The sequence below is a fragment of the Dipodomys ordii genome, unplaced genomic scaffold, assembly GCF_000151885.1.
Source record: "Dipodomys ordii isolate 6190 unplaced genomic scaffold, Dord_2.0 Scaffold18, whole genome shotgun sequence".
Lineage (NCBI taxonomy): Eukaryota > Metazoa > Chordata > Mammalia > Rodentia > Heteromyidae > Dipodomys > Dipodomys ordii.
Genome location: NW_012267234.1, coordinates 16481356 through 16497513, shown reverse-complemented (window position 1 = coordinate 16497513; position 16158 = coordinate 16481356). Strand labels below are relative to the sequence as shown.

At 49.0% G+C, this 16158-nt stretch overlaps 1 protein-coding gene across 1 annotated transcript in view; it reads left to right on the top strand.

Moving 5' to 3' along the window:
- Pkd1l2 (polycystic kidney disease 1-like 2) overlaps positions 1–16158 on the top strand; it is a 69748-nt gene that overhangs the window by 42391 nt on the left and 11199 nt on the right. Inside the window, exons 26-35 of the mRNA XM_013012700.1 lie at positions 1292–1470; positions 2566–2712; positions 4060–4259; positions 4658–4875; positions 5298–5514; positions 9585–9813; positions 11128–11332; positions 12519–12612; positions 14264–14398; positions 15555–15740. Of these exons, the coding sequence (XP_012868154.1) occupies positions 1292–1470; positions 2566–2712; positions 4060–4259; positions 4658–4875; positions 5298–5514; positions 9585–9813; positions 11128–11332; positions 12519–12612; positions 14264–14398; positions 15555–15740 (1810 nt within the window). The remainder of the gene's footprint in view (positions 1–1291; positions 1471–2565; positions 2713–4059; positions 4260–4657; positions 4876–5297; positions 5515–9584; positions 9814–11127; positions 11333–12518; positions 12613–14263; positions 14399–15554; positions 15741–16158) is intronic.

The following is a 16158-nucleotide window of genomic DNA, read 5'->3' as shown; positions in this document are numbered from 1 at the left end:
AATCTGCGAATAGATGAAGCAGTCAGTGGACTTATCAAGGAAAGATGAGGAAAACACAATCTATGAAACAGCAGGGAGAGAAAGAAGGAAAGCACACCCACCATTTGAAATCAGCCCATTTTGAATTACATTTTGGGGGCTGGACTGAAGAGCTACTCAGACCTAAGCAGTCAGGTGTGACTGCATGTTCATTCACTGCAGTCCTCGAGTGATCAGCTACAGTACACACACAGCAGCACCCCTGAGATGTCTGAACATCCTCAGTGAAGGCTGCCCTGAGCCATTTCCCTCTTCCAAGTACATCAGCCAAGCCCGGCTATGTTCCCTTACTAAACTAAGGGGTCTGTGGGACACAGTTAGGAATCAAGAACCAGCACTGCTGAGTTTTCCAAAATGAGATTAGATTGTGTGAGGGTGAAGTTTTTATCTTTCTATTTTTAAGCACTATTTACTATTTGTGTTTCATTTTTACTCTTTAAAGATGAAATTTTTTCATTGATTGCCATGTGTTAGGTCCTAGACCAGCTGTCTAACCCAGAGTCAGTGCTCAATAATATTGGCTGAAGGAACATAGGAACTACTCCTCACACATCCAATGAACATCCACTGACTTCTGATTAACAAGTCAAGCATCAGTCTCTGATCCATAGGACATTTCTCTTCACAAAGAGTTGCAGCCATATTTCAAACTCACATTGCCTGAGTTTGGGCTCCCCTAGAACAGTAGTTCTCAGCCACAGATGACTTTTCCCCCAAGGAACTCTCAGCAGGTATGTGGACACCTAGCCTGTAATGTTAACAGTGGAGGTGAAAAAAGTGCTTAGGAAGCCCACTCTGAAATAAAGGCAGAATCTGCCACAATGCCAGTTTGACTCCAAAAATCAGGTAAACCCTTGGATAGAAACAGAAAAGCAGATCTTTGAGCCACATCCAGTTTCTGGAACTGGAGATAAGAGGAGATAAGAGTTCATTGGAGATGAGTCTCACCGACTTTCCTGCCTGGGCTGGCTTTAAACCACAATCCTCAGATCAAAGATTCCCTAGTCGGTAGGATTACAGGCGTGAACCACTGGCACTGGGCCCAGGAATGTGACCAGCAGTGACCCTCCTGCATTCATGTCCCAAGCTCTCTGAGCAACACTGAACATATCATTATTTCAAGATGGGAGGAGAGGAGGTGAGAGGACCAGGCATGATTGGGTTTTGTTGGTTTCTGGTCACCCCAATTAAACAAAGCCAGAGAGGCTCAGTTACCGAGTAGGAGTAGCCACTTCTGGTCTCTGGATTTCAGGTGACCATCACCCTGTATGGCCTGGATGGAGAAAGTGATCCCCACCACCTGTCAGACCCCGACTTCCCAGTGTTTGAGCGAGGGGGAGTGGATGTCTTCCTGCTTTCCACCCTTTTCCCCCTGGGAGAACTGCAGAGCCTCAGGCTGTGGCATGACAACTCAGGGGACCAGCCATCCTGGTGAGTTGGGAAGGCAAACCACAAGGGCCTGGGAAGCGCAGGCCAGGGTAAGATACCGCACACGGCTGCCTTCCTGGCCTGGACAAGTCTTAGCCAAACATGTTTCATAGATGAGGAAACCAAGAGTCAGACAGGTCCCTGGTCCACACATATGTACTAGATCAGTAAATAGAAGGAATGGAAGCTACAGCCCTGGTATCCAGGGTTAGCCCTATCCCAGCACTGACCTGAGACTGTGGTCCAGGTGAGTGGTATCAACCACTGGCAGCTTAAAACAAAAGTAAAAGCATGACATGTATATTGCTGTCTTTAATTCCCAGGAAGCGCACACTGAGATGGAGTTGAGCATGTGAGGTGCCCTTTGTGGGCATTGTGGGATGCGTGCCTAGGAAGGGAGGATACAGGATGGGCAGAGAGGTGTGTTGAGCTGTGATGAAGCTCAGCAAACCCCTTGAGGGATCCTGGAGCTGCTCCAAGTTGGATCTTGATCACCCCGGGCCCCGTATCACTGGGTGCTGGGTACCCCAGGAGGGCACATGGCTCAACACAGGGGGCCTTTGCATGTGTGATGGGGTATTTTCTCTAAAATGAGAGAATGCAGTGCAGGGCACCTTGGCTGTGCCCCTGCCTTGGCAGGCAAGGGTGGCCTTCCCACCGTGACTACACAGCAACAGAGAAGGTGACTGCTGTATCTGGCCTCCCCACAGGAAATATTTCCTCCCTCACCTAAATCAGCCTGGGTGAGACCCTAGGTTGATGGTAGCCTTGTTGTCTGGTTAGAATCACAGGAGACAGCTGTATTTTGGATACTGAAACCTGCCTTTGAGCAGCTTGGCTTGGCTTGGCTCCCTTGTGATTGGACAGTGATCCTAGGTGGGTGCCATGAGTAGGGGCCCATAGTTTTCAGATGTGTCCTCCACCTCTGCCTTGTAAAGAAGTGAGCACTTATGAGAGCCAGCTTTCCACTGGCTGAGCGCACAGGTGGCTGGGGTTCATCCAGTACCAAGAGCAAAGAACATGCAGTCTTCCCAGGAATTCCTGTTCACCAGGGCCTCAAGAAGCCTTGTTCCTCACACCCATGACTCCACTGTCCAGGTATGTGAGCCGCGTGCTGGTGTATGACCCAGCGACGGACCAGAAGTGGTATTTCCTCTGCAATTCCTGGCTGTCCATTGATATTGGAGACTGTGTTCTTGACAAGGTGTTTCCAGTGGCCACGGAGCAGGACAGGAAGCAGTTCAGGTACTTTTTCTTTCTTTTTAAGCAGCCGTTCCTCCCCTTCCCACCTTTTTTTAAAAGATGGGTTCTATGTTAGTCATCCTGCTGAGCCTTCTGAGTGAGGAGATTTCAGGTGTGTACCACCATACAATGCTCTTTTCTTTGTTCTTTGGTAAATAAAATAAAAATATATTGGCCAGTGGCCTGGGCATCATGACCAGATTGTCCTGTTGAGAATTAGGGCCCAGGAGGGACATGTGTCCCCCCCCCCACCAGTGGGAATAGACAGCAGCTGGGAATTCAGTTCTGCTCATGCTGTGGGAAATCTGGACTAACACCTGTGATGAACTCCATTTTATCCACAGGGACATGGTACATATTCTTACTAAAAAATCTGGTATTGTTTTCAGACTCTGCCTTGCAACTTTTATTCTCCTAAACCCCAAAAGGCTCTAATTACAAATAAAGTGAATAATATTCTGGTTATATTATTATACTGTAGTTGTTATAATGAAATTATAGCAAAAGTAATTATTTGAACACTCACCTATATGCTAGTACTGTTTCAAATGCTTTATAAAATGACTTTGGGGGCTGGGAAGGTGGCTCAGCAGTAGAGCACTTGTCTTGCATGCATGAGGCCCTGGGTTTGATTCCTCAGCACCACATAAACAGAAAAAAAAGCCAGAAGTGGCTCTGTGGCTCAAGTGGTAGAGCACTAGCCTTGAGGTGAAGAGCTGAGGGACAGCGCCCAGGCCCAGAGTTCATTTTTTCCCAAAAAAATGACTTTGGGTATGATAGACAATGCTGTAATCTCAGTTACTCAGAAGTCAGAGAAAGGAGGATCATGGTTCTATCCAGTTTTGGCAAAAAGTTAACAAGACCTCTGCGTTAACAGACAAGCTGCATGTGCAAGTATATATTCATATTCTCAGCTACCTGGAAGACACAGGTAGGAAGATTGTAGTCCAGGGCCATCCCTGAGTAGAAAATGCAAGGCCCTATCTCACAGCCCCAGCCATATAGATGAAAACAGAGGGCTTGAAGTCCTTTCAATGGTCTAGTGAGGTAGGTTCTATTATTGCCTCTATTTTATAGACAAGTAGACTGAGACGCAAAGAGTAACCTCCCTTTCCTGAGGCCCCCGGGCTGGTAAGAGTACAGGCTATGGTGATAAAGCAGCTCTTTCCAGCATCTCTGTATTAACCCCCTGAGATGCTGCTTTGATGATCTATGTCTTTGCAAGTGATAAATCTTGGATGCAAATCTTTCCCTTTCCTTCTCCCTGTTACCTAGGGTTGCTCCAAAGAGATGAGTTCTTTCCCATCCCTGTCCCTCTCAATGGCTGCCTGTCCCTCTCTTCCCCTGCAGCCACCTGTTTTGCATGAAAACCTCTGCGGGCTTCCAGGAAGGACACATCTGGTATTCCATCTTCAGCCGCTCGGCTCGGAGCAGCTTCACACGAGTGCAGAGGGTGTCCTGCTGCTTCTCCCTGCTCCTCTGTACCATGCTGACCAGTATCATGTTCTGGGGTGTCCCCCAGCACCCTGCTGAGCAGAAGATGGACTTGGGTAATTCCCACTGTCATGATGGTCAGGGCTCGTGGCTGGTGGCCATCCATCCACATTGGCTCAGCCATGCCACTGTGATCCATACTTTATTGGGGCATGTGGACATGGCTGACTGCATGCATGGAGGACCCTGGCCCTCAGAGGTCAAGCTGAGGCCATTCTTACCATGTGGCCCATTCTTACCATAAATCTCATGGTTAGCACAGAGTACCTGGCATGGGCCAAGGTCCCAGGAAAACAGAGCCTGTGCTCGCAGGCAAGACCTTCCCATCCTACAATGACCTCCCAGGAGCAGGGCCTGGCTTGTGCTCCATTGCTTAGCCACCTTCTGGAAGGGGTGACAGGCCGGGGGTCTAGTGGCTATGTCTGTCTTTGAGCTCTTCCTCCATCTTCCGCAGGTAAAATTGAGTTCACTTGGCAGGAAGTGATGATTGGGCTGGAGAGCTCCGTCCTCATGTTCCCCATCAACCTCCTGATCGTCCAGATCTTTCGAAATGCCCGTCCTCGGGTCACAAAGGAGCAGAACACTGGGAACCAGGGTGGCAGGACCACTAGCCCGACTTCCTCACCACAGTCCATTGACGATGTCCTTCTGACTCCTGACGAAGTGACCAAGGCAAGTCCTCCACTTCAGCTGATGAACGTGTGGCCCCGCAGAGGTGGACCGCAGGCCGGGCCTGGGGTCTAGAGCCCTGTGCATCTGGCAGTAGTAATTGTCATGATTCATCAGCTCAATATACACAGATACATAGGAACACTTTTTGAGTATCTCCTGGGTACAAACTATTCCAACCCCATTCCAGACTGCTAAACTGGAAGCCCCCAGAAAAGACTCCATCCTGATACGCTCAATAATCTTTTACTGAGCACATACTTCATGCTGCGGTTTGAGGAAGTGAGGGAATGGAAATTCATAAGAGGTTATAATGTGGTGGTTCCAATGCAGCGCGCGGGGCCCAGGGCTTGCACTCTGGGCCTCTGTGATGCACCCCTTCACCTGTGGCTCATGCCCCCTCTCCCTGACCCGTTGTCTTGCAGGATATGAGGAGACTCGTCAGCTTACTGTTTAAAGCTCTGAAGGTGCCATCGCCAGCTTCAAGCTGGAATTCCTCAAGAGCGATGGAGCTCAACGACCTCCTGGCCTTGGTGGAAGACATCGTTTGTCCAGAGAACAGGGCAGGGCGGGGGCTCTGTGAAGAAGCCAGGAAGAGCAAGGACCCTGTCACACTCACTCTTGGATCTATGCAAGTAGAAGGTAAGTGGCTTCCTGCCTTCACGTGGAGTCAGATGCCAGGGCCATGTCTGTATCACCAGGGGCACCAGGAGTTGTTCTGGGCTCTCCCTCACCAGCTGCTGCTCAAGCCACACTCACTACCCTTTCTGTATCACAGGAACCTGTTGTTCTTGCAATGCCAAGCTGCTTCCAACTATACCCTCAACCTATGCCAACTCTGTACTCTAGAACATTCTTTCTGCTGTGCCTGGACAATTCCTTCTTGATCTTTAGTCCCATAAGGCTTTTCTTTGGAGATCAGCCCATATTTCCCTGGCTACCAGAGGGCTTCAGGTCCCAAGCTTTTGGCCCCTAAGTTCCTCCTTGCCTTCAATGTTTGTGGGCAGAAAATGGATGGTGTGAGTGGTTTAACCTCCTTTCCTGAGCCCAGAGCCTCCTGAAGTAGGGGCCATCCATTCAGCTTCCCCGTGCTTAGAAGGCCCATCTTTGAGTCCCGGCTATCTCAGGGACCAGCTTTGTGGACAGCTTGCTTCAGTTCTCTGAGCCCCATCTTCTTTCCCTAGCAAGTGTCAGGGCTGCATGAGAACCAGATCCATTTTAGGGCACAAGGTGGTGGGCAGGGTGGTGACACACCCTCGGAGGTTCTAGCGCCTCTGTCGTTCCTCCTCATCAATGTCAAGGGAGTCTGGATTGGCTCCACTGAGGGTTCAGTGCCCTTCTACTGCCTGCTGATCTTATTTGGCCAAGATAGCAGATGTCAAATGCCAAGCTTTTCCCAACAATATCCAACTGGATTTTAGTAACACTGTTTCCTTTTTAAAAGTTCCACCCATAGCACACTGTTCTGGCTTGAATTGGTCTCCTGGCTTCTCTCTTGGCACCTTCCTATCTGTGTAGTAGGTTTTCCATCATTGACAAAATGGGGAGAGGCCAACTGAACCTTAAGTCAACCACTTTAGTGCTTTCTGCACACATTGAAGTACAGGACACCTGCCCTTTGGGCAAGGTCTCACCTCCTTACTGTAGAGCTGGGATTGTCTGACCCTATGCTCCAGCCACCGGAAGGATTATGCCCAGGGTGACCTACGAAGGCCATCACTGCTTGCACCCCGTACTTGGCCATGGGTTTGGGGGGATTTGGCACTCACAGCTAGACATGCTGGCAGGGGGCCACAGACTTTGAGAAGAATGCTAGACTGGAGATTCTGGGAATCACCAAGGTGCCAATGTAGCTCTGCGGCTTAGGGCAAGTTGCTCAAGCCCTACAAGGCTGCTCCTCTCCAAAACAGAGGTGTTGATCCACCTAGCTCTGTGGCTTGTTGTGAGGACTGAATGAGATCATAAGCTACAGAAAATGCTTAGGCCGCACCTGACAATGTTATGATTGGCAGGGATGGTATCTTCCCAAAACATCAGCAGAAGTCTTGCAACACAGAATGTGGACGTTGGACTCTTTAGTTGAAGTTCGGTGAGGAAGGCCAGTCTGGGAGGAGGTGGAGGGAGAGGCTTCCAGTCAGACAGAGGTAGGACTGGACTCTGCTCCAGGCATTTACCTAGTGGGAATCAAGGACTATCAGTGATGGGTGTACCCAACCACAACCTTCCCCACATACACATTCTATTTTCCCATTCATCTCTCACTAGTGACTAGGGAAGGGGCCATGAGGGAGAGAGCTCTATTTTGTTATGCACAAAGCTCCTGGGAAGACAAACACCTGTCCAACCTTCCACCTCAGGACCAGCGCTGAGGCCCGGCTCCATTTATAGAATCCAGTTTCTCTTAAAAGTCACAGGGAATAGTGGAAAGATTTGAATTTGTTCTTCTTTTCTTATAATAGATGTGTTGTTTCTGTGATTTATACATATACAAAATGATGTTTTTTAAAAATTTTAGCCAGGCATGGTATATCATGCCTGTAATCCCAGCACTTGGGAGTCTGAAGTAGGAAGATCTCTAATTCGAGGCTAGCCTGGGTTATAGAATGTGACTGTCTCAAAAACAAACACACACAAATTTAAAGGGGTGGGGATATATCTCAGTGATAAAAAAAAAAAAAACCACTTGTGAGACCCAGGATTGGATCTTTAGCATAAGGAAGGAAGGCAGGAAGGCAGGAAGGCAGGAAGGCAGGAAGGAAGGAAGGAAGGAAGGAAGGAAAAGAAGGAAGGGAAGGAGGGAGGGAGAAAGGGAGAGAAGAAGGGAGGGAGGGAGGGAGGGAAGTTAGAAATCTGAAATTTGAACAAGCTACTCAAGATCTATCATGACTGACTGGGTATTTGATGGGATGACTGTCAATCATTTTAAAGACACACAATGACATAGCAGATATCCTATCAGAAAGTCCTTACCTTCTCCAGAACTGTCTAAATTATGTAAGGAAGTGATACAAGTTTTGGAATCTGCCCTCCTGGAGGTGGTAGGTGTGTGTGGGTAAAACATGCGGAAGCTGTCTGTTTTGAAGCTGGGTGATGCAGTTACCTCTCATCACTCTATCTGTATATGTTTAGAATGTTTCATAATAAAAAAATACTAAGACACAAGGTGAACACATATCGTTGGACTGGAGGAACACCTCAAGTGGTAGAGCACCAGCTGTGAGTGAAAAAGCTCAGTGAATGCGAAACTATGAGTTCAACCACACACACACACACACACACACACACACACACACACACAACTTAACCCTCCTTGAACCAGATAAAATAAGATTTAGATTCAGGTTCGAACAGTTGTATATTTGTAGATGAGAGACTGCTTTATCAAGGATAGGCTATAAAATACTTTGGAAGGAGAACGCTGTGTAGCAGTGATGAGACACATAGGCTAAAAGCTGGTAACTGTTACAGTGGGGTGATGAACATGGCCTTTCTCTCTCTCCTCTCTCTCTGACCTCATGATCTCAGGGCCTTGCACCTTCTAGGCTGGCATGCTGCAGTGAGCCATACCTCTACCCTTGTTTTTCACTGATTTTTTTTAGGATAAGGTCTTACTTCCCACTTAGGCATGCGCCTGAGCCAAGATCCACTGTGATCACAGGCACCACCACCAGACTCCCTCTGTGGAGACAGTCTTGTGGACTTTTCTACCTGGAATTGGCCTCCAAACTTAGTCTTCTTCTTCTCAGCTTCCCAAGTGACTAAGATTAAAAGTGTGAGCCACAAGTGTCTGATTGCATTGGTTGTTATTGTTATTATTATTATTATTTTGCCAGTCTTAGGGCTTGATCTCAGGCCCTGAACTTCTTTTGCTCAAGGCTAGCACTCTACCACTTGAGCCACAGCACCACTTCCGGCTTCTTCTGTTTATATAGTACTGAGGAATCGAACCCAGGGTTTCATACATGCTAGGCAAGCACTCTACAACTAAGCCACATTCCCAGCCCCTGGTTATTTTTGAGATAGGGTTTTGCTTCTTGCCTGGGCATAGGCGTGGACTACAATCTGCCTATTTTAGGCTTCTGATCAAAGCTGGGGTGACAGAAATATGGCACAATACCCTGTTTTCTGGCCTACATCCTCCTGATCTCTGCCTCCTACATATCTGGGGTGGCAGATGAATCCCACCACACCTAAATGGCAGTTGAGAAGGGGGGGTGTCTCTCACATGTATGCCTGGAGTGGCCTCAAACCATGATCCTCCTGGTTCAGCCTCCCAAATAGCTTGGATTTACAGGTGTGAGCTACTAGTGCCACCTATTTTATTTTTGAGCTATGATCTCATTAACCTTTTCCTGGCTATGCTTGAACTCACAACCATCCTGCCTCCTCCTTCTGAGTAGCTAGGATTATAGTTGTGTGGCACCACACTTGGTATTTCTCTCCTCTTTTGAGTGTGAGGAAATCTTGAAACTGTCTTTTAAAAAAACCTAAAAGGAAAGCATTCAAATTAAAAAGCCAGCCTTACAAGCCTCACCCTCTATCTCTCAGCACCTCTGATGTCTCATGGCGTGGCAAGTGTTTTAATTCAAAGCTGTTGCTCTCTCAACTCTGTGTGTGTGTGTGTGTGTGTGTGTGTGTGTGTGTGTTAGAGCTGATTGACTGTTGTCACTAATCACTCAGTACCAACTGGCTGTTTTTCTCTTGTCCCCCAGGGAAAACACGACACCCCAAGCCTGAGCTGGCCTCGAGTGCCCTTTGGAAGGACAGTACCTACAGGCAGTGTCTCTACCTTCAGCTGGAGCATGTGGAGAAGGAGCTGAGGCTGGTGGTGCCTCGGGCCTTCCCACAGCACCACAGCTATGCTCAGGCCCTCAGGCAGCTGCAGACCTTGAAACGCTGTCTCGGAGGAGAGTGTGGCCCCTGGGTCCCAGCACATACCAGGTCATCCACTTCCCCAGGGACTAAGTGGGGTTGGCCATGGGATAGCACATCCTGACCAACCTTAAAAGGATACCCCCCTCCCCACTGACCTCCCAGGAGGAAGGGATTCAGGGTTCCTATAGAACATTCTGGTGAACAGAGCTATTTTTGGAAGATACAGCCCCCAAGTATAACCATATTCATGTAGTTATTTCCTGGTTGTATACCTTCAAGCCAGCCCTCAACCTCTCTGAGCCTGTTTCTTCATCTATAAAATGGGAATAATGCCTGTCTCCCAATTCAAACTGAAAATGCATTGTGTTTTGCAATAACTAGTAAAATTTTAATCCCGGCATAGCATCACACCTGTAGTTGTAGTTACTCAGGAGGTGGAGATTGATAGAATTGAGGGTCAAGGTCAGTGCAGGCAAAAAGTGAGTGAGAGCCTCATCTCAACCAATAGCTGGGTATGGTGGTATGTACCTGTCATCTCGGTTACATGGAAAGGGAAAATAGGAGGACTGTGGTCCAAGCAAGCCTGGGCATAAATGAGAGCCCCTATTAAGAAAATAGCTTAAGCAAAAACAGCTGAGGGTATGGCTCAATGGTAGAGCTCTGCCTAACAAGCACCAGGCTGTGATCTCAACCCCAAGCACCACACAGAGAGAGAGAGAGAGAGAGAGAGAGAGAGAGAGAGAGAGAGAGAGAGCCAGGTTACCAGATGTCATTAAGGGATTGATAGGTGACAATGGCACAGAAATTTGGTAAGAAAATGACCACATTTGAGAAGCATTCTGAAATAATTAGGGATGATTTTGTGTGTGTGTGTGTGTGTGTGTGTGTGTTTTTTTGGGTCCGGTCATGGGCCTGAACTCTGGGCCTGGGCGCTGTCCCTCAGCTCTTCAGCTCAAGGCTAGCGCTCTACCACTTGAGCCATAGCACCACTTCCGGCTTTTTTTTTTCTGCTTATGTGGTGCTGAGGAATTGAACCCAGGGCCTCATGCATGCAAGGCAAGCGCTCTACCACTGAGCCACCTTCTCAGCCCAGGGATGATTTTGTATAATCTCGAATTTACTTTTAAATATTCCATCTGTACCCCCTAAAAAGGAAAGAGGTGAGGACAGAAAGAATGAGTGCAACAAGGTGAGTAAATGCCACTGCTCTTATTTGGCCAACTACAGAATGGCCCTCCAAAGGAGGTGCAGATTACAGAGGGGGAAATGAAGGGCTAACTGGTCAACCATCTTGGCAAAGGTCATGCAAATGATGAGAACAGAATGGGATTTGAACTTGAGTCTGCTGGTGCCACCCTGACTGTCAACCTTCCTTTGTAGAATTCCTCGGGCCAGCAGGCCCCTTCGAGGTCTGCCCTGGTGGTGTGTCCTGGTGGGCTGGCTCCTGGTGGCAGCCACAAGTGGTGTGGCGGCCTTCTTCACCATGCTGTACGGCCTGCACTACGGGCACGCCAGCTCTCTCAGGTGGCTCATCTCCATGGCTGTCTCCTTTGTGGAGAGTGTGTTCATCACACAGCCACTGAAGGTCAGGACTCTTGCCCCAAACCAACCACCTTCACCTGTCTATGAATAGTCCTGTCCTCAGGCTTAGGGATCCTTCCTTGATGCACTCAACAAACAATATATGAAGCACCACCTCTGAGAAGGACCTGGAGGTTAATGTACAGAGAGGCAAGGATTTCATACTCAAAATCACCCTGGGGATTGTGGGAATTTTTACACATGAGAAAACTTGAGGTTAGGAAGTTAAGATCACAAGCCTGCAATACTTAGTAGTTAGGGTGGTCGCCTAACTCACACATGGCCCCTCCCACAAAAAAGAAGTTCCAATCACAAGCATCTAGCCCTAGTCCATACGTGTATGTAAGTATGTGTCATACTCTATTTCCTCAGTCTGGAGAACCTTCTGATTTAAAGGAACAATCCCTTCAGGAAAGAAAAAAACACAAACCACCCAGACATTAAATGTGTGCATCGGGTAGGAGTTAGACTTCTATTTCTGACATGGGAAACATCCCCAAGTACATTGCATGGAGAAGCACTAAGCTCACACCTGCAGGTGGGTGGTGGGAGTGCAGAGTCCCCTGGGAGAAGGACCCGGGAGCCCCTAGGAGGAAGAAAGGCTGTGCTGGGATGTGGGGAGAGCTGCAGAAAGGAGGGGACACCTTGACAAATCCCCCACGCCACACCTACCTCACCCACGTCTACCATTCTACCCTGAACAGCCGTGACAGTAAGACTCAAAAATCTGTGAGCACCCGCCAGGTTTTATGGGGTTACCCCATAAAAAGTTACCCTTTATGGGGTAGAGGTTAGGTTAGGAGACTATTGAGAAAGGGTGTGTGCTGAGCCTTGTTCACCCTCTGCTTTCACACAGCGGGTGGAAGGTGCAGTCCTTGGGGTATGTATGTCCTCAATATAGGGAAGCAGGGGTGGGATCAGGATGGTATAGTAACTCCATGCATCAAGATGAGACCCTTTAGGCAGGCAAGCAGCAGGTGGGAAAGCTCAGGTGAGTTCAAAGACTTGCCAGTCTCTGATGGGTGGCCCCCACCTCTCCTAAGACTGGCCTCCATGGAGGACTTTCTCACCTTGCTGCTCTAGAGGCCAGCTCCTGTATCCTGTGCACAGATGGGCCCCCAATCCTGTTCCCCTCAGACCAGCCTTACAGTTACCACTGCAGTCTTGGGGTTCACACTGGTGATTTTCAGGTACTAGGCTTTGCTGCTTTCTTTGCACTGGTCTTGAAGAGAGAAGACGAGGTGGACAATGTATCCTTGCTGCAGGAACATCTGCATGGCCCAGGTAATAGGGTCTTGGTGGGAAGAGGCAGGGGTCTGGCTTTCCTACAATCTCTGCAGGATCCTGGGCACAGGTGTTCCCCAGTCCCCATTCTCCACCAGCCTTCATGCAGGATTTGTGAGTCACTCCAAGCCAGCCTGACAATAGTGTCTTCCTCCTTGTCTCCTGAGCAGCCTCATTCCTTCCCTCTGACAACTCACTCCCTCTGACCCTTCCTTCAGCCAGAAGAACTACTTCCGGGCCCCTGCTTCCTATCTTGGCTGCCCTCCTCAACGCAATCCTAAGCAGGCAGCTTGCTTCCTAAGATGCAGGTTCTCAGGCTTTAAAATGAAAACCAACAGACAAGCAGCTTGCAGATGCTGAAAAAACAGCTGTATACTACAGCCTCAGGACCACAAGTAGGCAAACTACAGAGAGGGCCAAATCTGACACCCTCCCACACTCTGGATTTGTGTTTTTCAGTACTGAGGACCACATCCTCGTCCAACAACTTGAGCTACATCCCACTCTTGCCTCTACACCTGAGTTTATAGATGAAGCTTTATGGGCACATGGCCATGCTTGACCCCTGTTTTAAGAAGTCACTGACCCTTCCTCCCTACTTCTCTACCAGGACCCCCAGAGCAAAGCTGGTGACAATGAAAGTGTACACCAACACAAGCCAACAAGACACAATCAACTGTATAGTAATCACTCTTGACTTATAGAGGAAATAATGGGAAACCCACAAACAAGCCACGTGCATCCCCCATTGTACAGTGCGGGTACCTTGATCTGAGCTGTGTTCTTCCACTCCAGGGTAGTTTTGGCTTTTCATATCCAAAAAGTCCATTAAAATCTTCTTTCAAGACCAAAGGTTAATTTTTCTCCAAAGAGATGCAGCCTCCAAAGCAATTAAATATTAATTCAAATGTTCCTTTGGCAAATCTTCAGGCTGTGTGCCAGAAAACTCAGGAACATAATTTGCACAGAAATCATCCATTGTTGGATGCAGTTCGATTTTAGTAAATTTACAGGGTTATGTAACCATGGCTACAATTCAGATTTAGAGAAGCTTTGTCACCCTAGGCAGGACCTTGTGATCCAGCTGAAGTCAGCCCTCCCCTCCCCTCAGGTTACCTGGCACTGACTAGATGAAGGCTCACCGGCCCTGGAATAAATGGGCATCCAGGGAGGCAACAGCTAAGTGTGAATTGAGATGCAAACAAGAAGGTTGGGAGAGAACAAGACATCGCAGGCCTCTCTTTTGAGGTGGCACCTAAGCTGCTCTCTGAAGGATAGGGGGAGGGAAAGACTGCACACTGGGTATGTGTGAGGACCCTGAGGTGGGACAGAACTGATACTTTTATTGCAACCACTGACAGTATGGCTGGAAACATGGGTGTTGGGTTGTGGGGGAGCAGGGCTGGGGAGCAGGTCGTGCAGGGCATAGGAGATCTGGGGTAATGAGGGATGAGAGGCATGATCTGTTTTATAATTTTCTAGAGGTCTCTCTGCTTTTGGACACCCGAGATATTAGATCACAAGTGGAAATGAGGCCAAGAGGGAGGCCAGAGGTGACAAATGCTGTTGGGGTCCAAAAGATGATTGGTGAAGGCAGAGCCCTGTGGCTGCAGACTCCCATCTGGGGACTGCTGCCTCCTTGTCTCTGCAGGCCCCTGTGCCAGGTCCCGAATGCGCAGACACAGCAGCAAGGACTACCAGCCACCTCTTGCCGCTGCTGTTGAGAGGATGAAAACCACTCGCCTCAAGGAACAGAAGGCCTATGCCCTCATCAGAGAAGTCGTGGGTAGGTGGCCTTCCCCTGGTTCTCAGCACAGACTCAGAAGATGCTGTGTGCAACCTCAGAAGTGCCTCGTGACCTGCAAGCCTCCATTTCCCACTCACTGTACTTCACGACATGTTTTGGTGGGACTCCATGGCCCTTAGGATCTTCTGAGCTCCCTCCTGTGGCTCCACCGCCACAAGTCCCCCCTCTTGATACCCCAAGCCCTGAGTTCTATCCACACTGGCCTTTGCAGCCCCCAGGATCCCCTGCACTCTTCTGAACCCAGGTTTTGACCAGACTGTTCTATCTGATCTGCCTGGTATGTGCCCGCTCTTCCTTGCACCTTTCCTTTGGTTGATTTCAGCCCAATCACCATGCCATCAGAGAGGCTCTTCCCAGGCCTCTGCGCTGGGAGAGGCCAGACTTCAGTGTCTTCACCCAGGTCTCTCCGAAGCAGACTGGGTACAGGCAGATCCAGAGGTGATCCCAGAAACATTGGTAGGAAGGAGGCCCACAGGGAGGGAACGAAGCCATGATGGGTTCAGCCCTGCAGAGGACCTCAGGAACAGCATGTAGTCCACTCCAAAATGATCCTACTCACGAGTGTCCATCTATATCTGCATGGGGGGAGATTCTCAGAATGCAGATGCCTGGGCCCTGGCCCAGACCCTCGCATTACACTCCCATCCCCAGAGTGTCAGGTGGCACACGGGGGCAGCCATATCCACTGTCAGTATTGTAGCCTCAGCAATGCAATGAGGCAGATACCCCATTTAAATTTTCTATTTAAGAAACATGTATGATCTTTTCGACCAAATTGTACAGCAGGCTACAGAGGGGCTGAATCCCTTGCCAAGGTCAAGGAGGGAGGAAGAGCTAGTATCTGAACCCAGAGAGAATACCTTCTAGTATCTGAACCCAGAGAGAATACCTTCTAGTATCTGAACCCAGAGAGAATACCTTCTAGTATCTGAACCCAGAGAGAATACCTTCTGGTCTGTGTGCTTCACTCCCCTCTGCTGTCTCCACAAGGATCAGTTCTGCTGGTCTTGGTGGGGAGGGGGGACCGCGGGGTGGGGGGGCACTGGTCTGGCCTCTAAGACCTCCACTGTTTGGAGCCTTGCACCACAGAATTTTCTGCCCAGACTACCTGACTGCAACTGTGCATCTTTTCAAGCATACCTGGGCTTCCTGTGGATGCTGCTGCTGGTGGCCTACGGGCAGAGGGATCCCAGTGCTTACCACTTCAACAGGCACCTTGAGCACAGCTTCACACAAGGCTTCTCCGCTGTCCTGGGCTTCCAGGGGTTCTTCGAATGGGCCAATACTACCCTCATGAACAACCTGTATGGTCATCACCCAGGTACAGTCCCCAGACACGTAGATTGAGCTACTGTCTGGAAGCAGGTGCAGGTCACTTAGGAGCCCTGTGAGGCCTGGGCCACCAACTCGCCTGTGATTCTGATCAGAGAATGTCTTTTTATTTGGAGACAGGGTCTCACTATGTAATATAGCCCAAGCTGGTCCTCAGCTGGCAATCCTCCTGCCTCAGCCTCCCAAGCGCTTGGATTACAGGTGTGAGAATATCTTTAGGTGAAATCAAGTGTACTAGGAAAAACATCATGAAAAAAGCCAAGCCTGGTACACCACAACATGTCCTTAGAACTACAAATCACTGAGAATGGCTACTTCAGGAGTGGAAGGGAGGCCTGTGTGAAGCAGAGTAGGAGCTACAGATAGGAATCTGCACATGAAGGAGCTCAGTGGTTCATGGTTTATCC